The following is a 24,801-nucleotide window of genomic DNA, read 5'->3' on the forward strand; positions in this document are numbered from 1 at the left end:
AAATTATATACTCAGAAATGCACTCATTCATATGTGATCGTTTTGTTACGTTATTTAGTATTTTAAGGAGAATACTTGATTAAAAATGCAGAAATATAAAATAAATATGAATAAAATATAAAACACTTTTTAAAAACTAATTATTACAGGTCATACTTTGTCATGATACGGTTTTTCATGTTTCTATCTGCATCCCTGTTATATTGTGCTCATATAGATTAGGAAAAAAGTATTAACGGCACCTATTTACCAACTTATAAGATAAGACTTTGGTGCGTCCAGAATGGGTCTGTAAAGTTTCAGCTCAAAATATCCATCAGATCATTTATTATAGCCTCCAGAACCTGCCCATTTTGGTGTCTGAATACATCGTAGCTGTTTTTGCCCATGACTAAATGCAAATGAGCTGCTTTTCCCCGCCCACTGTTTCTACATGCGTGTCTGCTTCTCATTATGCATTATGTCAGATAAACAGCAGTCAGTGATAGAGACAGGCTCGGGTGAAGCTGAAATACAGCTCATTAGCCAAAAACACCAAGTAAGTTTATGTCATGTATTTGTGGTGGAGTTTTTTCAAGCCTTTCTGAAATGATGAGTCTCACACTAATGCTATTTGTAGTACACATGCACCTATTAGCGTTTACGGACACCATTTTTATGTAATTCTGATATTAAGAATTACATAACAATTTTACTGTCTTTATTACAAACATGCACTGTATTTAAAACATTTTAAAGTTGTAGCAAATATATTAATTCCACTTTATTTGCAAAAAAATAAATAAAAAATTCTGTGGACCTGTGTTATTATAGAAACATGGTGCCTGTCAATCAATTCCGTGTGCCGGGAAACCACACTCTTATGTACCGTTGCGGTGGGCCTCAAAATCACTGGGATTTGGGTCCTATTTTAGTGTCAGGAAATTTTTTAAAAGACTTGTGATATTATCACCTCAATATGACAATGCACAAACAAACAGATCTGTTCAAACAGCTTATAAAACTTGATTTTCATTATTGGTTCCCTTTAAAACTATATATTTTGTGGGTTAAGTAAATGATGGCAGAATGTCCACTCTATTTCTTCTGATTTGTGATGAGCAAACAAAACTCATTTATTGACTTATTGACATCAATCATAGACTTGGCAATATGCTCAAAATATGATTAGTAAAACATACTATTCACACTCAAACTTATGTTTCTTTGCACTTTTATTGGCTATTGACATAAGCTAAAGCTATAATAAATCCTTCAAATAAATAATTTTGCTCATTAATTTGCTCTCAGAATTAAGTGTGATAAGATCAAATTCTTTTTAATCACTACATATTTAATAAAGAAAAATAACAATCATACTTTGGAGTCATCTTCTTGGGCTGCATGTGAGAACATTCATTAATTTTTCTTTGGCTTAGTCTCTATTTCAGAGATCGCCACAGTGGAATGAACCGCCATCTATTCCGGCATATATTTTATACAGCGGATGCCCTTCCAGCTGCAACCCAGTACTGGGACACACCCATACACTCTCGGATTCACACTTGCACTCATACACTACAGACAATTTTGTTTAGCCAATTCACCAATAGCACATGTCTTTGGACTGTGGGAAAACTGGAGCACCCGGAGAACACCCACGCGAACACAGGGACACCATCTGAACACCAACTGGCCCAGCCAGGACTCGAATCAGCGACCTTCTTGCTGTGAGGCAACAGTACTAACCACTGAGCCACTCTGCTGCCATGTGTGAACAATAAAACTATTTTTAGACAACAAAAACAGCATTACACTCAGAAAATAAGTTTATACTTGTTTAAACTACTTAATTAAAATGAGATGAATTTAAATTTAACACAACTCAATTCTTGACATTTCATTGTAACAACTTATTTTTTTATGTTCAATCCACATAAATTTATTAACAGTGTTAAGTTAACTTAATCGATTTGTGTTGGTACAACATGAATGGTGTGAAACCCTGCATATGTTACAGTGTAGTAACTCAAAACTAGCTGTAAACACCAAAGTGGAGTGAACCACTAATTTAAAGTTGTATTTTGTGTTTAAATTCTTTTGAATAATCATTTGTTTGCTGTTAGATATTTTTTAACAAGACCACAATTTGACATTTTTCAAAAATTGTGTTATCAAGCTCGATCAAAGCTTGAGGCAAAACACCGAAAAACAAGGTTTTTGGCCTACCACCTGTGAGGATGAAATCCAAAATAAATCCATAAAGATGCAACTCAACGTGTTTAGAGACACTTACTACAGTTATTGGTTGCCACGGTTACAGGCATTCCAAGACAACGGAGACTCACACCTGCTAATAAATACAGTCATCAATCTTCAATCCCAGCCTGAATGAACGTAACCAACCATATGCAATGCAAGTCAAGGAAGAACTGCAATTTCTCTGTCAAAATGTCAAGTTAGCTGATATTTTACATGACAAACAAACACGGATGTCTAAATGATCGCCTCTGATGCGCACGATCAACAGAATCTCGAATTAGCAAACAGAATGAACCTATGGCATTATGTTTCCCAGGTTTACGTCAGTTCCAGTCAGCTCGCTCAGAAAATATAAAGTGCAATCACACCGACAGGGCTTGACAATCTAACCTTGATTGAATTTCGCCGCCGCACTAAAACACACAAAGGACATAATTGTGAAACAACTACGTTCACCACCCGTAATTTGCTAAAGATTACCACCTTGCCTTTCATTCGGTCCTCGCATTTGACATTTACAGATGAGGTAACAGTACAGGCTTGGGGATAAAAAATAAAAAAAAATCAGGTGCAAATGTTGCATCAACAGAAGAAACGTCTGTAAAACGTACAGTGTCTGCAGCAGCACTGAACACCTCAGGGAGGACAGCTCCATTTTGCCTGCATTTTTCCACATGAATATTAGCATGTGGGCTAGTCTGTCTGGTTCCGCTCCAAATCCTCTGTGACTGTGTCTGACCTCAGACGACCAAACACCCTAAAGGGACTCTCCAACATCAGGAAATAAAGCTTGCTTGCTTGTTACAATACATACCTGGTTTCTTGGCAAGTTTCATGCCTGACAGTCCAGTGCCTGAGCTGTCGATTAAAATCAGAAGCGAGAAGTAGAGGATTGTAAACTTGCTTTACTATAAATTCATTTAGAAATCATTAACCTGTACATAATATAACTGCAATTTGCAATAACTGTTAAATCTGTTTGATGTAGGCGTGCAGCTAGATTTTTCAAATTGTTCATATGAAGTATTAGCAGCTTGCACATGTGCTTTGAATCGTTTTTGCACTAATTAGTTACTTAGTTCATCCACAAGATTTCAGCAATGAACCAGGCCAAACACCCAAGAGCAGTGCTCCTCAACCACTGGGCTGCAGACTGGTACCAGTTCGTGGATGAATTGGTACCGGACTGCACAAGAAATCAATAATTATTTCTGTTTTATCTATTGTGTGAGTCAGAAAAATTTTTTTTATTAAAAAAAAATCTTTTATCTTTGTATTCTCTTGCTTACATTTTGAGCACCCACTTGAGTGCCCGAATTTAACCCACAAGCAGCAAAATGTTTAAGAAACTTCTTTGAAAGGTTCTTTAGAAAAGGGAAAAGGCCCAGTAAAGGACCTGAAAACTGCCAAGGAATATATCCGCAACCCATTTGTCAACAAATCAGGTGAATCCAGTATGTCTGTACAAGAAGATCAACTGCTGGAAACGGCAAATGACAGCGGCCATTTTAGGGGCCATTCGCATTTCGCTATTCTAGTTTGCGCAAATTTGTTATTCCCAAGGTAGGAGTGCAGCTTGCACCTTCAAGTGGTGAGACGCACCCGCGCTTTCCAGATGCGCACTGCAAGTCGATTGACAAAAACTGACTTATCAGCTTTCATACACACAACACCCAAACACTGCAGTGCTTTGTAAATTTTTCCATAAATTAGATTTTTTTAGATTAGATTCAACTTTATTGTCATTACACATGTACAAGTTCAATGCAACGAAATGCAGTTTAGGTCTAACCAGCAGTGCAATAGCAATAAGTGCAGGGTACAGGTACAAGTTAAAAAGTGCAGTTATAGAAAAACTATGGTGATATTTACAGATGGATGTATTATGAACATTATATACAGGTTGTATTAGATATGAACAGAGATTTACAATAAATGAATGTACAGGATAAATAAAACTTGTATTAGAGTTACAGCAATGTTTTGTCAGCTTGTTATCCTCTGAGAATATGGTTTATTGTAGCCTTGGTTGGGGACCACTACCCTAAAGCACAGGTGTCAAACTCAATTCCTAAAGGGCTATAGCTCTAAATAGTTTAGTACCAATCTTAATTAAACACACATGATCAAACTAATCGAGTCCATTAGACTTGTTTAAAACCCACAAGTAAGTATGTTGGAGCAGGGTTGGAACTAAACTGTGCAGGGCTTTGGCCCTGGAAAGAGTTTACGCAGTGGCAAAAAAATCGTTCGAGAAATTGACTGTGCAACGATTCTGAGATTTTTAAAATGCATCACTGTTCTCTCGAGACGAAGAGATGCCTCTTTATTCTATACAAATGGCAGCTTGCATCCAATTCCTTATGAGTACCACTTTAACCTAAATGGTCATTCAGAAAGTTAGCAAACATTTAAACTAAATTTCATTAAACTAATTGTCCATAGTGAGCAGTTTATATTAATTTCATAACTTAAAAAGCCAACTTTTCCTCATGAATATTTGAGCGTACTATTAAAAACTAGTCTAGAGCATCCCAAAAACTAATCTCACAATTGATTCAAGGGAGAATAGCGATGCATTTTGAAAATCTCAGTCTTGATGCAGAATTGATTTCTCAAACAATTTTTCAACCCAGCTCGACTGTTGCTTATCATGATTAGAGGGTTAGATCTACCTGTGCTGATTTTTTTCGGCAAAATAATTTTACTTAATACAAACCGTGTTAACAACACAAGTATCAATGCAATTTGATAAAATCTCAAAATGAGAAGATTCCAGCTTTATTATTTTATTCATAGTTTATTCATACTTAACCTTTCATAAAACAAATTGACACAGACAAAAATGAGCTGCTCTTCCTAGACTTTTCAGAAATGTAAAAAATGAATTACACTGATCAGTAGGGTTTGGTACTAAAACATGACTGTTATATAATGGACTAAATCAAAATGCAGATTCTAATGCAAATGAATGTGAAGTTTCTAGTGAAATCAGGGAAGCGGGAAGAATAGTACTAGAAACATAATCTTTTATATGAAGAAAATCAAAAGCCTACATCAGACATCCCAAGCTGGGAAAAGTCAATTCCATGGGATATGGGGTTGAATTCTCGGGATAGTATGTGCCTGAAAAGAGGGGGGGCATCCATGCATTTGCGCGATACCTCTGGGAGACTTGGGATGTCTGCTACATTTTAAATCAGTGACTTGTAAGCAATATTACTGCAATTATTGTTAAACCTTTTATTGTATGTACAGCTCACACATGTGCTTTGAATCATTATTTTCAATACTAATTTGTCCAGAAGATGTCAGAACTGAACCGGGCCATTGTTTGTTTCACAGACGAAAAAGAAATGGAGAGAAAGAACAACAATGACACAACTATTGAAGCTGACAGTAAACACTGACTCCATGAATTAACAAATGTACGAGAAAAGGTTATGCCTAGTTTACGTAAACAAGTACAATAGAGACATTTCGTTTATGTGAAAAAAAAAATTCAGACACAGTAGCGGTAAAATACTTTGTTATGCTATGTTATTTTATTATGCTATGTTGCGCTATATGCTATGCTATGCTTTGTTATATGCTATGCTTTATTATGCTATGCTATGTAGTTGTTCTATGTTATGTTATGCTGTTATGTTATATGCTATGCTATGTTATTTTACACTACATTATTATAATATGCTGTGTTATGTTAATTTATACTGTTATGTTATGCCATGTTATGTCGTTATAATAATATTTTGATATGCTATGTTTGGGTATGTTATGCTTTGTTTTGCTATGTTGTTGTGCTATACTATTATGATATGGTATGCTATTTTATGATGTTATGCTATGCTATGTAATGTTATATTATTATGATATGTTATGCTATTTTATGCTGTTTTCCTATGCTATGTTCTGCTATGCTATGTTGTTATGCTATATTATTATGATATGCTATGTTTAGCTATGTTGTGTTATGCTATATGTTTTGCTATGCTGTTCTGCTATGCTATGTATGTTATGTTATTTTATGCTGTTATGCTATGCTATGTCATGCTATATTATTATGACATGCTATGTTTGTTTATGTTATGCTATGCTGTGTTATGTTATGTTAAGCTATACTGTTATGCTAAGTTGTAATGCTATATTGTTATGATGTGCTATACTATGTTATGTTATTTTATGCTATTATGCAATGCTATATTCTGTTATGTTTTTATGCTATATTATTAAAATATGAAATGTTATTCTATGCTGTTTTCCTATGCTATGTTCTGCAATGTTATGTTGTTATGCTATATTATTATAAAATGCTATGTTTGGTTATGTTATGCTGTGCTATGTTATGTTGTGCTATGCTAAGTTGTTATACTATATTATTATGATATGCTATGTTATGTTTTTTTATGCTATGTTGGTACCCTATATAATTATGATATGATATGTTATGTTATTTTATGCTATGCTATGTTATATCAAAGTTAAGGTGAATTGGGTTTGGTTCGCTTCCACACAAATGCAGACAAACGTATTTCACTCTGCACCATGACAGAATGCGGCATTCTGGGCTTTAAAACTCAAAGATGGTCTACGTGAGGTTGCTGAGATACTGAACCAGGATCAGTCTGCTTGTACTTCAATCCCTTCTGCTATTTGCTCAGTGATATTAAAACTGATCCAGATAGTCCCACTCCTTGTGAACTGGCTCAATGCACTTGAGTACTTAAGATCAAAACTCATTTCTCCTAAACGCCTGTTATCATAATGGCTATTTTTATAAAGAAAAAAAAAGTCTGTTTTACCCCTCCAAAAAAAAAAAAGCTTCTCGAAACAGCATGCTCTGAACCAGAACAAACAACTCAATACAAATGATGCAGCTTCACAGATCTCTCAGTTCCAAGCTACAAAGAAGGTAATGAAAAAAAAAAAACAGTTCATTTTAGGACATGTAATTCATCAAATAGGATATTTTAATTTGGCAAAAAAAAAAAAACATCCAGCGAGCAGTATGATCTCATTTATGAATAAATAACTATGAAAAGTCGCTTCTTCTAATTAATCCTAAAAGACTTGCAATAAAATTAGTCTAATAGATGCTTTACTAAATTAACTCACTGAATCTGAATTTAAAAACAAATAATTACAGTACTTTCAATAAGTGATGCAACTAATAACGCCAATGGAAAAAAAAATACAAAAATGTTGATTTAAGACATGACAATACTTGATATTATGCACATATACATGTAACAGACATTTTCAATTAGATTAATCAAGTATATAATGGATGTAAACTTGATTATAACCACTTTTTTTTTTTGCTAAATTGACTTACAGAATCGGTAAGAGTAGTTACAGAATCAATAAAAATAAGCAACAAGTAATCAATAAAACTAGTAATGCAAGTACTAAACTACAAATTTCTTCAAGCATTCGAAATTGTATTTAAATCAGTCTGATAAATCGATTCAGTGAGTTAATATAGTAAACTAAGTCCTTTCTGACTCTATTAAAAATCAATACAACTAATCGATAATACTGGTAATGAAAAAAACTCATTCCAAAATATGAGAAGGCTTAATAATATGGCTAAGTAAAAATTAGCATTACAATCCGATAAATCGAAAAATATAATCAAGCGATTAACTGATTATTCTTAGATTCGTGAGTTGCAAACAATTATAGAACTTTTAATGAGTGACGTAACTTACACATAATTGCCAATAGAAAAAATCCAACAAAATTTATTCAAGACATTAGAATGCTTAATATTATGCACATATACATGTAAAAAACATTTTCAATCAGATATTAACGCAAGTAACCTAAATTATAACCACTCTTTTGCTAAATTAACTCACAGAATCGTTAGAAGTGGTTATTGACTCAACAAAAATATTTAACAAGTAACCAATCAAGTCAATAATGCAAGTACTAAACAGCAAATTACATCAATAATTCGAAATTGTATTTAAATCAGTCTGATTTATCTAGTATATAATGGATGTAAACTTGATTATAACCACTCTTTGGCTAAATTAACAGACAGAATCCGTCAGAGTGGTTACTGACTCAACAAAAACACGCAACAAGTAATCAATAAAGCTAGTAATGCAAGTACTAAACAACAAATTTCGTCAAGAACTCGCAATTGTATTTAAAACAGTCTGATTAATTGATTCAGCGAGTTCATTTAGTAAACTGAGTATTTTGTGACTCTTTTAATAAGCGATACAACTAATTGATAATACTGGTAATGGGGAAATAACAATTTCCAGAACATAAGGCGGCTTGATATTATGCACAAGTAAAAATTAGCAAAACAATCCGATTAATCGAAAAAATAAATCATGCAATTAATCGATTATTCATAGATTCATTAGTTGCAAACAACTACAGTACTTTCAATGAGTGATGTAACTTATAAATACAATTGCCAATGGAAAAAAATACAACAAACCTGATTCAAGACATGAGAATGCTTGATATTAGGCACACATACATGTAACAACTGGCATTTTCAATTAGATTTATCAAGTATATAATGGATGTAACCTTGATTATAAACAATCTTTTGCTTAATTACCACACAAAATCAGTAAGAGTGGTTGCTGAATCAACAAAGATACGCAACAAGTCATCAATAAAGCTACTAATGTAAGTATTAAACAACAAATTGTCAGAATTTGAAATTGTATTTTAATCAGCCTGATTAATCGATTCAGTGAGTTAATTTACCGAACTGAGTACTTTGTGACTATTTTACTAACTGAAACAACTAATCGATAATACTGTTAATGGGAAAAAACTAATTCCAAAACATGAAAAGGTTTGATATTTTGCACAAGAAAAAAAGCATTACAATCTAATTTATTTAGAATTTATTCAATCGACTTCTCACAGATTCGTTAGTTGCTAAGCTATGATCTGTTGACTTTTCTTAATAATGCATGAAATATTACCTAGTACATCAAACCATTCTATTATTTGCTTATCATGATGCTTTAAAATTCAACTCGATGGCCACCAAAATACACAGTCTGATTTACCCGCAATAGCTTTTGCCTTTGTGTACATCTACAAAACCAACACACCCCGAATCAGAACAAACAACTCAATAAGCACGTCCCAGATTTTGGATCTATGCGAGTTCCCGGCAACAAAGAAGGACAGAATCACAGCGATATAATAAACTATTTCAGGATCCGCACCAAGGCACCAGCCAAAAAAGCTAGAGGGCAGGCATTTGCTGTTATGCAATCACCTGTGATGCACTGGTGGGCAGCAGGCACCGAGAATCCCAAAGCAATTTATAGCAACATAATGCAGCCATTTAAACTAAAGAGACTGTTTCTGGCCAAGCAGAGGCATCAGAGCTTTCACCTCCAGGAGACTTCTTTATAAAGAGACAAGACAAGAGGGCTTTGTTTCTTTGTGCCGTCCCTGGACGTAAAGATCAAATAGCATCGCGAACAAAGAGAGGACATTGATCATGGTTTGGGCACAAAAGCCTACTTTAACTTAAACATGGTGGGTTACTGAGAGATCTTTAGCTCTTAATGAAAGGCATTAAAATAGCCTACATGCCTGTTATTAACTACAGTTGTGTACCAGAGGGCACCTGCAGGACTTTATATGAAGCAGTCTGGATGGATGAATGGATTTGGGAATTAAGCCTAGTTAAAACCTTCATACAATTTAAAAAAAGAGTGACTTTTCACTCCTGTAATCCTACATTGTGTTGTGTTGGTCAGTGTGGCCCTCTGCAGATCACTATAATTTACTACAACATTACTAGAGATGATAAATAATGATGGATTTTTATTCATTCATTTTACCTGGCTTAGTCCATTTATTCATCGGGATTGCCGCAGTGGAATGAACCGCCAACTTCATTCATTTTTTTTTTTTCTTTTCGGCTTAGTCCCTTTATTAATCAGAGGTCGCCACAGCAGAATGAACCTCTAACTTATCCAGCATGTGTTTTACATAGCGCATGCCCTTCCAGCTGCAAGCCAGTACTGGGAAACATCCATACAAACTCATTTACACACATGCACTATGGCCAATTTAGTTTATTCAAGTCACTCTATACTGAATATCTCTGACTGTGGGGGAAACTAGAGCACCTGGAGAAAACCGACACCAACACGAGCATAAAATGCAAACTCCACACAGAAATGCCAACTGGCTCAGCCAGGACTCAACCCAGCGACCTTCTTGTTGTGAGGCAACAGTGCGAACCACTGAACAACTGTGTCACCTGGATTTTTATTAATCCTTTTGTTATTATTTGCAAAAATTAACTAGATTGATGTTAAGCTTAAAGTTTATTCTGTATAAAAAAAAAGAAAGAAAACAAAATCTAAATAACAATATGCAGGTTGACACATTTTCCCCAAAGAATTCATCTTGGAAAAAAATCTATAAGCAGTACAACTATTTTAATACTGATAATAAAAAGAAGTAAGATTTTTCTTTTCAAATCCTGTGACACTTCAGGCTGAAAATGCTGAAAAAACAATATCTATCATCACAGATAATAAAATCAAACAAAATAAGGCTATTTAAAAATGTAATAATATTCTACATTTGACAGTTTTTATGTTTTTTTTCAGAGCATAGGAGTTCGCCATATTTTTTTTCACCAACCTGAAACCGTAGTGTATATTTAAATATAATATATAACATATTATTATATATACAAATGTCTTTAAAGTAAATGCATTTGAACTCCATTCGAAAATATGAAATGACCAAGAATCCAGCTCTGGATATTATAATTTTCTAAAAGCATAAACATTTGATAAAGGTAATGATTCAGTGAGGTCAAAATATGACTAAAGATGAATTTAGTGTACCAAAAACTTATATTTTTTAAATGTTTAACGCACTGACAACAACATTGGTCCTGAAATCTACCCTTGTTGCTTTGCATGTCAAATACTCCCTTGTACACTGAACATGTAGTACTCATTATAAATTTCACAAAATCACATTTTTCATGGTTTACATAGGGGCTGGTGTGCTGCAGAGTTTAGCTCTAAGTTGTCTGAAAGATTGTAGGATACTTTTACTGGTATACTACTCTACTGATGATGATGATGATGATGATTATTATGACGATGATGATGATGATAATGATGGGAGTGATACGACTACTAGCTTGTTCAGGTGTGTTATATTAGGGTTGGAGTAGCAGCTACTACTACTACCAGCTTGTTCAAGTGTGTTTAATTAGAGTTGGTACAGCAGTTACTACCACTACTACTACTACTACTACCTTGTTCAGGTGGGTTTGATTAGGGTTGGAGCTACTGCTACTACTACTACTCCAAGCTTGCTCAGGTGTGTTTGATTAGGGCTGAAGCTACTACTACAAGCTTGTTTATGTGTGTTTGATTAGGGCTGGAGCTACTACTACCACCGCTATCTTGCTCAGGTGTGTTTGATTAGGATTGGGGCAGCAGCAGCTACCGCTGATACTACTACTAGCTTGTTCAGGCGTGTTTGATTATGGTTAGAGCTACTAATGCTATTATTACTACTACTACTACTAGCTTGTTTAGGTGTGGTTGATTATGAGTTGGAGAGGCAGCTACTACTACTACGAAAAGCTTGCTCAGGTGTGTTTGATTTTAGTAAAAGAAGCTACTACTACAAGCTTGTTCAGGTGTGTTTGATTAGGGTTGGAGCTGCTACTACTACCACTACTATTAGTACTGGCTTGTTCAGGTGTGTTTGATTAGGGTTGGAGCAGCAGCTACTACTACTACAAGCTTGTTCGGTTGTGTTTAATTAGGGTTGGAGCAGCAGCTACTACTACTACTACTACTACTACTACTACTACAACTACAACTACAACTACAACTACAAGCTTATTCAGGTGTGTTTGATTAGCGTTGGAGCTAAAATCTGCAGGACATTAGCCCTCCAAGGATGTCGCTAAAAAGAATACAGCTGCATCAAGAAGTGAACAAGATGTTTTTCTTTTACTTAATAATTTACCCATTCAATTGTGTTTAATTAATGTCTACACCTATTCCAATCTCAAACCAACTAGTAGCCGCAGATGAACCGCTTCGATATAATGTGCAACAATAACTTTTGTTTTCTTTAAACATCCCCTTAAAAAGTTTTTAAAAATTGTCCTAAAGTCCTAAAACATACATTTTTTATTTATCTCTTCATATAAATCATTTTCTTACTGCCATATCATCATCACATACTCAACATATTTTTATTGATCAAAATAATTACCACAATATTCAATTAATCTTCATGCTCGAAGTTGTAACCAAGATCAAAACATTATGAAAGCATAAACAAGGCAGAACATACCCTCAGGTGGTTCTTCACGCAGATAAGGTGGAAGTTCTTCATTATTTGGGTCAGCAGGTGCTTCCTCAATCACCTCAGTCTCTGTACTTGGGCCCTTAAATTAACAAAATGATACAGTTTGTACAGTTGATACATAAACATGCTTCAATGTAAACAAGTCAAAATACAGTGTATGTCACCAAACATACCATCTGTATCACATAAAATATTAACAAAGTATCCTTTATATGTTGTTTTTGTAGCATTAAGTAGTTTATTCAATTCTAAAACATACCATTTTGAACAAATACCAAAATTTCATTTGAAGTTACATGAGAGCATCAACTTGATGGCAGATCTCCTGACAACATGTCATGGTTTAAATATAAAAGCTTTAATTAATTATCTGACATTTATAAAATTATGCTAAATGCATTTATAAAAATACTTACTTAAATAACAAACAACGCATATTTACTTAATAGTTATACTGTGCAAAATATAATACATAACATGACTCAAATACCATAATAATTATCATCATCACCATCATTATCATCATCATCATCATCATCATCACCTATAACACAACTAAAATAAACTTTTCTGGCAGCAAAAACAAACAAAAGTACACCTGCAAAGCTCGTAGAGCAGGCTATATTTTGCATAATCACGCAGTTGGGATGGTATATTTAGACATCGACTCAATGTCAGCTGTCCTGTTTAAGGTTTCATCATAACCTTATCCATTATCAGAGGTAATAATTTGACATCAATACGGCGAAATCGCAGTTATTGGCACACCCCAAACAAGCTTAAGTATGTATTTAAATATATTATAAATATTCAACAGTTTGAGCTCGTGCAGAATGAGGTAAGAACAGGTTTGCTTTTAATACTGTCACGCAAAACAAAAGCAAATCCTCCACTCACCTTCATCACTGAGGCTATTTATACAGCCGTGGTTTGGAAAGGGCGTCTCTGCACTTCAGTATTGATGGAGACGCAGAAAGTAGGATGGAAATTGCGCTTAATACGAAATAAATACAGCGTTTGCTATGTTTTTTATGCGAATGTAAGCGGAAGTGACGTTGGGGATGTTTACGGAATTCGAGGGATCATGCTGTTGTTCGTCGATAGGCGGCAGCAGAAGGTTATTATATTCAGATGATGAGGAGGAGGAAATTTTGGGTGTATTTTAGCACAATTTACCTCAGTAAATGTTCAATAGGGACCGAGACGACATTTTAACGTCTCATCTTCCATCAGGTAAACCAGAACAGAAGATTTCTGTGACATATCTAGCCTTTCTGTGTTTTTTCAAAATATCGAGGCCTTTTTTGTATTTGGATGTTTAAAGCTTCAACAACAAGGCAGTTTATTTAAATTAGATTTTTAAACATATTATGGCTTATTGTTTGTAGTTTTGGATTATTTAACTGTTATAACTGTTCCTGGTTAACAGTGCTTTAGTATATTCAAACCTAGTTATTTGTAAAAAAAAAAAAAAAAAAAACTGTATTGTACAAAAGCTGAGTTTCAAACATACTTTTTTCTAAATTGTAAAATAACTTTTAATCAACTCAAAGTATAAGTATGTGACTTTTTAACTTAGTAGAACAGATATTCAGTTAAAAATGGATTCCTTGACTTTGTTATTGAGTGGCAACAAAACATATAAAAGGCAAACAAAGCTGATACTGTACTGTATGTTCAGGTTTAAGAAGCAAAACAATCATATTTACAACCTTAGACTCAAACAAAGTGTTTAATTTTTACCTAAAAAAACTACTTTTATCAAAAAGTTTTATCTAAAAGTTAAAGTTTTGGACAAATAAATGTAGATGTGACGGTTTTTGTTCTATCCACCATTTTCATCCTTTTTCAACAACTGTAACAAACTAACTTGTGAAGTGATACTATTTATTAATAATTTTGTTATATAACATATTAACAATGCAACATGTCCTCCTCTGCTGTAGGCCTAAACATACAACATCACTTCATAATTCACAATACAAACTCAATGTATTGTTATGAGACTAGGCAATGGACAATAACCATTTTCATGGTATATCGTGATTTGTTAAAATTTTTAATGTTTCTTAAAATAAAATAAAATATATTGTGTTCAAAGGGGAAAAAGTTTTAAAAAATATATATTTTAGAGCAGTGATCACAATACCATAAAGCAGTAATATTTGTATCCAAGGTTATCATACCATCAAAATCATATGCCTACATGAGACATGGCTATTATAATTTTTTTGACTTGATTTTATGAATCAGCAAACACCACAATATCAGCTAAAAAGCTGCATCAGTGTGGTACTGTAGAAAATAAATCACCTACATTTTAGATTGCATGCAAATTTTTCTTTTTGAATATACTGTCCCTTTAAGAGCAACACATGTCCCAGATTAGCTACACTTCTTTATTTATGTTTTATAAAACGTTGGCTCTACAGATCTGTGTTTTCTGACAGTGATTCAGAGGATTACGCTGACAGTAATGACAGCTGAGAAAAGGTGAGAAACCTTTAATGTCTCCACCGTTTGTTCTGACAAACTGCCTCTTACATGCTGCTGAATAATATATTACCTCATCAAAAAGAAGACTAGAGGTGAAACGGAGGTGGATTCGGCTTTTATTGGCCGGAAGTGAAATTGATGTGGTTCTGCATCCATGTCAGAGTTCACTGTGAGTGAAACTTTTCTTTTAAAACAGAATTCAGAAACAGTTAAAAGAGGGCATGAATGGACTTGATCTGTTTAGCAAATATTCAATTAGAATGCTACATTACTATGGAGCTAGATAAGTCTCAAAACATATACATTTACTTAATAAAATGTACATGCCAGGGGTACAAACTTGTCACCTTTTTGCGAAAATCACCGTTTTCACCTTGTTGTAGGTCATTTAAGTGAATTGTGCAGATTTCAGAACATTTGGATAATAACGATACAAATATACAGTTAGAATTATTAGCCCCCTGTATATTTTGTACAATTTCTGTTTAAGGGAGAGAAGATTTGTTTTCTAGTTTTAATAACTGATTTCTTTTATTTTTGCCATGCAAACAGTACATAATATTTTAGATATTTTTCAGGATACTAGTATTCAGCTTAAAGTTACATTTAAAGGCTTAATTAGGTTAACTAGGCAAGTTAAAATAAGTCATGGTATAATGATGGTTTGTTCTTTAGACAATCGAAACAAAATATTGCTTAAGGGGGCTAATAATTTTGACCTTAAAAAGTTTTTTTTTTTTTTTTAATGTAAAACTTTTAAAATTTTATGCTAGCCAAAATAAAACAAATAAGACTTTCTCCAGAAGAAAAAAAATATTATTGGAAATACTGTGACAAATTCCTTGCTCTGTTAAAACATAATTTTGAAAATATATATATATTTTTTGTGAACAATTGTTTTTATTATTTCAGTTTTTGTTTAATAAAGAGAGCATACAACATACGACTATATCATAAAACAACCCCGAATCTTCACTCCCCACCCAGGTAGACTTGTTCTATAATAACAGAAGTTAAAATATTGCTGTGTTATATATATAAAAAGAAAGAATAATGTAAAGCCAAGACAGACTAGAAGTTAGGTAAGTACAAATAAATGACTATTACATCATGAGATACATGAACACCATATAAACAGAAAGGCTGTACATTAGAAGGAAGAAACAAAGGACTTGACAATATCAAAAGCTAAAATCCAGGATTTAACAAGTTTTGACTGAGCTTCATGTAAGTGCGCTGTTAAAAGTTCCATACCAATAATGTCCAGCAAAGATAGGCCCCATTGACGTCTAGAGGATGTCTCGGTGGGATCTTGCGGCAGACCAACATTTTCTTAGCATATTTGAAAAGAAAACTAATCATACAAGGGCTAATAAAATGGACTTCAACAGTATAAATTCTCTAAAATATCAGTTATTGATATAAAAAATAAAATTGATATTAATAATAAAATTGCATTGATATCTAAAATTATATTTTGAATTTTATTTTAATATGACCAATTCAACTTTTATTATTGATATCCACATTTTTATTGTTGAAATGAAAATCTAATTGTTGATATACAAATTAACATTTTTGATATCAACAATTTAATTGTAATATCTGATAAAAAAAAATGTAAATGTTGATATCAGAAATTGTATTTTCACCGTTAAAAATTCACCATGGAATGCCATTCAAATTGCATTGTTGAAATCAAAAAATTGATTTGTTGACAGCTACATTTTTTGTATCAACAAATACATTTTTTAAATCCAAAATGTAATTATTGATATAAAAATGTAATATGCATGTACTTTTATTTCTGAATATTTATAATATGTATTATAATTGTAATAAATATTATAATTGTGTTTTGAATTTGCAAATTAAATATATTGTGTTAGCAAAAAAAATAAAAAATAAAATAACTAAATAGATTTAGTCATTGTTAATTGTGCGGTAGGCGACGCAATGGCACGGTAGGTCCAAAGACATGCGGTACAGGTGAATTGGGTAGGCTTAATTGTCCATAATGTATGAGTGTAAATGGGTGTGTATGGATGTTTCCCAAAGATGGGTTGCGACTGGAAAGGCATCCGCTACGTGAAACATGTGCTGGATAAGTTAGCAGTTCATTCCGCTCTGGCGACCCCGGATTAGTAAAGGGACTAAGCCAAAAAGAAAATGAATGAATGAATTGTGCATGTAAAAATGTTATTTAGTAAATTTATTATTTTTGGGACTTATCTGGCTCCATATATTCATCATATAGCATCTGATAATATAAAATTACTCATCCAAAACGCAATATTCTATCTATCTATCTATCTATCTATCTATCTATCTATCTATCTATCTATCTATCTATCTATCTATCTATCTATCTATCTATCTATCTATCCATCCATCCATCCATCCATCCATCCATCCATCCATCCATCCATCCATCCATCCATCCATCCATCCATCCATCCATCCATCCATCTCTATTTTCAGGTGTGGATGTTTCTTATTTAAAACCTTAATCCTAATAATTAATTTATGATATCAATAGTCACCTCCTTGCAGTTTAATGTTGTTCTTTTAACTTTCATTTCCTTCACCTTGTCTGACCGCAGCTGCACTCTGATACTCGGCTTAACCTGTTAAAGGGTTATTTATAGTTAGCCTGTAGGTAAAAGGTCTTGTTAGGACAGCTGCTTGAGATAAAGGAAAGGTAAGAATGGCGAGAATGGTTTTACCTCTTTTAAACCCCCACTCGCGCCATATGCTCCACTGAAATGCAATCTAGATGATGGGCGGTCAGGGCTTAACTTAACTAGTCACGCAAGACGTTTTGTGACATGGGTGTAATAGAGTATGTTGACTATCTGATTTAAATCAGCTATGTCTTCATGAATAATCAATCTTTCAAGATGATCAATTAATCATTTAGAGAGACTCTGAGAGATACTAGCTTGATTTATTTTTTACTTTTTTGTGCTGCCAGCTGCAGAGAACATAAAAGTTTCAGTGCCGAAGATGGATTGAGACTGATGAATCTCACCTATTCCATTAAGATATGATGCATATTTCTTTCAATGTTTTACGTCATACCATACGTATTATTTTAAATTAAGTCATGTATAATGTAATCAAAATAACATGTTTTGTAAATAATAGAAATAATATTTTTTATTTATATAAGTAAATATTGAATAATTAATTAAATTGAATAATTCAATTGAAACTGATTTAAAGTTTTAATATTAATTATAGTATTTGATCTGATTATGATAAATAATTATATAATATGATCTAAAATATTTATAAAAATAATATGCTAATTATATTATATTATATTATATTATATTATATTATATTATATTATATTATATTATATTATATTATATTATATTATTTAGTAAGCAATATATATATTGTTAAGTAAACAATATGAAACATATTTATAAACAATGCTAATATAATATGTCATGTAAACTACTATTTTTTAGTCTAGAAGGTTATTTATTAAAATTTTTAATTATTCATTCATTTATTCTTAGTTCCTTTCAATTTTACATGTTTCAGTTTCATACGTTTCAGTTTCTGTTTCATACATTTCAGTTTCAATTATGATTCATATATTTTTTTACTAATATCTTACTAATTTTTACTAATATTGTTATTAATTTCATATAAACCACTGTAATTGGCCCAATTATAGTAAAAAAAAAAAAACAAGACCATTTTATAATTAACTAATTGTTTGGGGAACATTAAACTTGGAAATTACTAGTAAATTTCTCAAACAACTGCAGACAAATAAAACACTCTCAATAAACATACTTTTTAAAAGTAGCAGACTTAAAGTTCAAGCTCAAGGGCAAACTTTAGAATGAAACACTGAAAAAAAGTAGACTGTGAACTTTCACCAGGAGAAGCTTCCACACATCGGATCAAAGAGCAATGAGATTTAGTCCATCTAAAAATACCAGTCCGTTCATAGTATAAGGCAACACGTTTCTAGTCATAAGCAGATTATGCCAAGTTATCTGTGAGGAGGAGAATGCAGCTCGACACATTCGCCTGGACTGCCGTGGTCGTTTTCAGATTCACTTTTTCATATTGGCCAAAAACTGAACATGGGCCAGAATCAAAGCGATGAAGAAGAAGAAGAAGTGGAGCTAACAGAAATCCAGCCTCTTTACACCAGATTCATGAAAGTGTGTCCCAGCGGAGCTCTGCATCTGCATGAATTTCGCAGGATTTTCGGCGTTCAGAGCTCATCAGAAGAGGAGGCTTTGTACATGGAGACCATCTTCAAGTCCTTTGATACAAACAGGGTAGGAATTGTTACAAACTTTCTCAATACTGATTACAAAGCAGCAATTTCTATGCATAAGCTGTGATTATGTGCATAAATGATGAGCTAATCAACTGTTTGCAGGATAACGTCATAGACTTTATGGAGTTTGTTGCCGCCGTCCATCTCGTTTTGAGAGGAAATCTGGAGGACAGGTTGAAATGGTCTTTTAAAGTCTATGATAGAGATGAGAATGGAAAGTTGGACAGACAAGAGGTTATACATGTCATAAGGGTAAGAATCATCTTCATTTTGGACTATCTTAAAGTAACTATTTAACCAAAAATTAAAGTATGAAATAAAATATGACAGGTTATGAAATATGAGCAAGGTTTTAGTATCCTGGGTCTTCCGTACTCTATAATAGGATTGGATAGTGGCTTTATTTTGCTTTCAAAAGTGCATAATAGCAGTAAAACCAGCCAATATGCTGCCAGGGTATTAAAGCATGTCTTATGTAGCAGATCAATGCTTTTATAACATAAATATTGCAACATTGATGCAGGTTATGTGCAAAAAACGTATACAACTTGTGTCAAAGGATGCATAAGCACATGCACGTGGCATTGTAAGAGTAATAATATACTGTATAACATTATAGAGTAATGCCAAAGCAAGTACTTACCTTATTTGTCACCATCTTCAGTGGTAAACATTCCTAGTGGTAAACTACGAATGCAACTTAAATGATGTGTCATATGTTGTGTTAGAAGTCAGGAATTAGAGTTTCAAAAAGGGTTTATTTATTTTGAAAAGTGAGTAAATCTGTTGCTTTAAAAGTTATAAATTAACTTTACTTAAAAAAAAAAGAGTAAACTCCTTTGTAACTTGGAAGTTGATTTGACATAACTTTTGTATTGTGGACATACATAGGCTATATTTTAGGACAACGGGTTTACTCACTTTTTAAAGTTAAGTCCACTAATCTTTTTAAAAGCAGCAGGTTTACGCACTTATTTTAGGCTAAGTCAACTAATCATTTGTTTACAGTGTTCGTCAAACCCCCTGGTGGTGTATGGGTTATTTTTATGACGGATTTATGTGCTTTTGGAAGCTTCAACATAAAAGTCACTATCCAACACTATTATAGAGCATGGAATAGACAAGATAAATGTTTAAACTACTTAGACTGTGTTTGTCTGACAGAAAAAAAAGATCATATATACAGAAGATGGCTTGAGGGTGTAAAAAAATATATTTTTTTGGGTGTAATATTGCTTTAAACATTTTTTTTTTCTCTTGGTTTTGTTTCTAGATCATTTGCAAGCTTAAGAAAAACAGAATCAACATGACTCCTGTGGAAATCTGTGACAGGATATTTGAACTTTTAGATGAAAACAATGATGGTAAGTGTATTTATTTTCCCTTTCTCGAATAAATAGTTGTCGTAAGACCAAAATACTTATTAATATATAAAACGAAATAATATTTCCCAAATGATGTTTAACAGAGCAAGTACATTTATGTCTTATAATATTTTTTCCTCTGGAGAAAGTCTTATTTGTTGTATTTAACTGTCTAAAAGCAGTTTTACATTTTTTTAAAAACTCTTTTAGGGTCAAAATTATTAGCCACTTTAAGCTATATATTTTTTCGATTGTCTACAGAACAAACTATTGTTATACAATAACTTACCTAATTACTCCAACCTGCCTAGTTATCCTAATTAATCTAGTTAAGCCTTTAAATGTCACTTTAAGCTTTACAGAAGTGTCTTGAAAAATATCTAGTAAATATTATTTACTATCATCATGGAAAAGATCCAATAAAACAGTTATTAGAAATGAGTTATTAAAACTATTAAGTTTAGACTTAAAACTATTAAATGTTTCTCTGTTAAACAGAAATTGGGGGAAAATAAATAGGGCTATATATATATAAAGAGTTTAGATGCAAAAACCTCCATATGCCATCTAGTTATTTTTTTCTAAAATGAACAGTTTTCTCAGCCTCCTATGTTTGTTCAAGTATTTCACTTGCAAATAACTTATTTGTCACTATAAAAGTAACATTTCAAGGCCTACACACAAGAGTCGAAGAAAAATGCTAATTTTAGAAGAAAATATGAAACAACATGAAGAGGTTTTTGCATCTAAACTCTTATATATATAGACACACACAGTTCTTTATAGTAACCAATTACATGTAATCTGAATTGTGTAATGAGATTCCAAATTCCAAATTTAGTACTTAAATAGATTATATTCCGTTGTTAAATGCTTATAATCAGATTATAGTTAGATTTTATGAATGGCTTAAAGATTATTTATGGGCTTTTTTATTTTATAGTTAATCATTCATAATTTATTGAATGGAAATGCGTCATGTAGGCATTTAATTTTCATAATACAGAATGGTCATGTAAAGTGGTCATTTAAATAAGACTGTTTTTTGACTTGTATGCACCCAATTTAGTAGTGTGAATTATGCAAAAAGTGTTAAAATATTTTTAAATGTTTGTGTTTAGGATTGGTAAAATAATTAAGATTGGGATAACTTTTTGAAATCTGTTTTGCAAGTAATATTTTGTAAAGTTCTACAAAATTGATGTGATTATGTATATGATATTCTGTGAACAATGACAGGCACATCCAATCCATCAGATACTTTTCAAAAATATCTACAGAATCTGCATCGATAAATAAATAAACTGATAAAGAATCTACCATGCATTTGCCCAAACATGCTAAATATGACTTATCCTGCTACTAAAAGAAGCTTGTGGGTGGTCAGTGAAAGTGTTAATTAAAGACAGTGCTGGTCTTGATCCGTAGGTCAGATCTCATTGTCGGAGTTCCTGGAAGGGGCAGAAAAAGATGCCTGGATTATGGACCTCCTAAAACTGGACACCAATGCACGTGTCTGGTTCAGGGACAACTTGGGGAAGAAAACATGAATTCTCAGGCTACGGTCTAGACTTGGGGGGCCCAAACCTGCCTGGCCTTTCGCAATCTTTCAGACGCCGGGCTCTGCAAACACTACAGACCTGCACTGGAGGTCAGATAATATTTGCCTTCTGTCATGAGTGAAAACGTGCCTCATCAGACATTGATCGCGTTCATCGTCATCCTCTACATGTGCTTCCGTTTTTTCATGGCGTGATGCTGATGAATGGAAAGACACTAAATATGGATTATGGAGTATGAATGATACATGCATAGCAGAAACTGTAGCTTTGTTCCTTAGTTAATTTAGCATTTATACAATATGTTTGTTTGTTTGATTATGTATTCATTCACATTATGAATTAGTTGAATTGTTTATCACATATGCACAGACACACATATAATTTGCTTTATAAATTATTGTTATAAAATATTATTCATTAATCGTATACTATTATTCTATAAAATATTATAAATGAATGATATGCTTATTTATGTAATCTTACTATATATTTAAAATTCATATATGCATATTATATGTGTATGTAATACACATATACATAATAATTATATGAAATTATTTAGTCTATTTGAATTCAAATGTTGTCATATTTGTGATAATTTATGCTCATCTGTGCTCTTAAAGGTATAATGTGTATGTTTATGATTTTAAAAAGGTTTTTCCTTTTCCAGGTATTCATCTTCATGTGCAACATATAACAAATATGTAACAAGCTGTAAAAATAACAATTCATAAACAATATGCAAATGAATGTAACCAGATTCTGCAATAATTGGGACAATCATTCATGAATGTACTGTAAAACATCATGTGGATGCCTTAAAATATTTTTTTAACCAAATAAACAATGCTTATTCAATGTGCAAATGTCTTCTGCGTATGTTGAGCATCTTAGAAAAAGAAACTAGATCAAAAAATGTATAAAGATATTAACTAATAGTTCTCACCATACTAAATTATTACGTGTTAGAACTTATTATAATTTTTCAATTTAAAAATGAAATGAAATTTTCAATTAATTGTGTGCTACGTTATATGTTTTACTTGACATATAAGAGTTACATTTTTACAAAGGAGATTATAGCAATCTGTTTTAATCACATTGTAATCACTCTGAAAACCCAGTGAAAATATCAATAAAATGCTGTAAAAAAATTATAATTAACAAGGGTTCATTCGGGTAAATTGATTTTATTAATTTTATTAATATTTTATTTTATTAGAATTCACAGTTTGTAAAGTGCTATATATATATATATATATATATATATATATATATATATATATATATATATATATATATATATATATATATATATATATATATATATATATATATATATATATATTTCTTTTTGTAATTATTTTTTTATCGGTGTTCTTTGATTAATCAGTCAGAACAGACAAAAAGCATTGAGATTACCATGGAGATTAAGTGAACAATTAATGAAACAAATTAAATAATTAAAACAAATAAAATTTAATAATGACACATAAAGATGACACAGATGACAATTAAAGATAAAAGATTACACATTTAGGATGTGTGAATTGGCAGTTGAAGTGTAAATGACAGTAAATCAATGTTAGCACATCAAACATTTTCCATAAAATACTCTACTATACAATACTATACTATACAATACTATACTATACAATACTATACTATACAATACTATACGATACAATACAATACTATACCAAAGTCCCTTTAGGGCCAGTCATTTCACTCGCCCGCCATCTTTGAAATGCCTCTTGGGCAGTATACTCAGGCATTCTGTTTGAATGGGGAAACATCAAATTTTCAACAAATATTAGCCAAGCTCGCCAGATTGACCGTACACTTTTCCTCATTTCAAATTATACGAGTGACACATCTTGTGTATTCTAGAGTCTTTGACTATACTATACTATATACTATACTATACTATACTTCATTATACTATACTATAATATCTGCTATAATGTAATGAAAATGTAAATATATAAAAATGTAAACGGCTGTAAAAAAAAATGAAAATGGACATGGAAAGGGCTTGAAAACTGTAAACATTTTTGTCTGGAACACTGGTATAAGAACTAATCACTCTATAAAAACATGGCCTGCGGTTTGTTTATTTTTATTAGAAGTAGGAGGGAAAAAAGATTTTCCATTTCATGATTTCTTTAATAATTGTGAATCGATTCGAATCAGTATATGGTTAGAAATTCAGTATGTAGATATAAATAACGGTATGGCTTTAACTTTATGTCCCTCCACTGGAGATAAAATCACATTGAGAAAACAGCCTTTAAAATTATGCATCATAACCTAAATCTTGACAACACAAATTGATCAAATGCAACAAAAGAAACACTTCAAAGTGCATTTTAAATGTAGACTGAAACAAACAACCAAATAACACTGAAAAGAGCATTAAAAAACTGTATTTTTGCCTCATATTTGAGCATTTTGCACTCAGAGATTCATA

The 24,801-nt window shown here is 32.3% G+C and overlaps 2 protein-coding genes and 1 long non-coding RNA gene across 3 annotated transcripts in view; 2 read left to right on the forward strand and 1 right to left on the reverse strand.

The window, feature by feature from the left end:
* Positions 1 to 13,685, reverse strand: part of zgc:101566 — a 54,663-nt gene extending 40,978 nt beyond the window's left edge. The window contains exons 1-2 of the mRNA NM_001005996.2: positions 13,495 to 13,685; positions 12,583 to 12,676 (exon numbers count right to left, since the gene is read on the reverse strand). Coding sequence (NP_001005996.1) covers positions 12,583 to 12,676; positions 13,495 to 13,500 — 100 coding nt within the window. The 5' untranslated portion in view covers positions 13,501 to 13,685. The remainder of the gene's footprint in view (positions 1 to 12,582; positions 12,677 to 13,494) is intronic.
* Positions 13,655 to 16,516, forward strand: LOC141380932 (uncharacterized). Its single transcript, XR_012400324.1, has 3 exons — positions 13,655 to 13,830; positions 15,030 to 15,090; positions 15,176 to 16,516. It is a non-coding gene; the product is annotated as an uncharacterized lncRNA (long non-coding RNA).
* Positions 16,517 to 19,202: 2,686 nt separating this feature from the next.
* On the forward strand, positions 19,203 to 22,319 carry guca1g (guanylate cyclase activator 1g). The gene is given in 4 exon segments (NM_001011660.1): positions 19,203 to 19,403; positions 19,508 to 19,657; positions 20,679 to 20,769; positions 22,198 to 22,319. Coding segments are annotated over 4 exon segments (564 nt in total).
* The last annotated feature ends 2,482 nt before the right edge of the window (positions 22,320 to 24,801 follow it).

Source organism: Danio rerio, chromosome 25, assembly GCF_049306965.1.
Source record: "Danio rerio strain Tuebingen ecotype United States chromosome 25, GRCz12tu, whole genome shotgun sequence".
In the NCBI taxonomy this organism is placed as follows: Eukaryota; Metazoa; Chordata; class Actinopteri; order Cypriniformes; family Danionidae; genus Danio; species Danio rerio.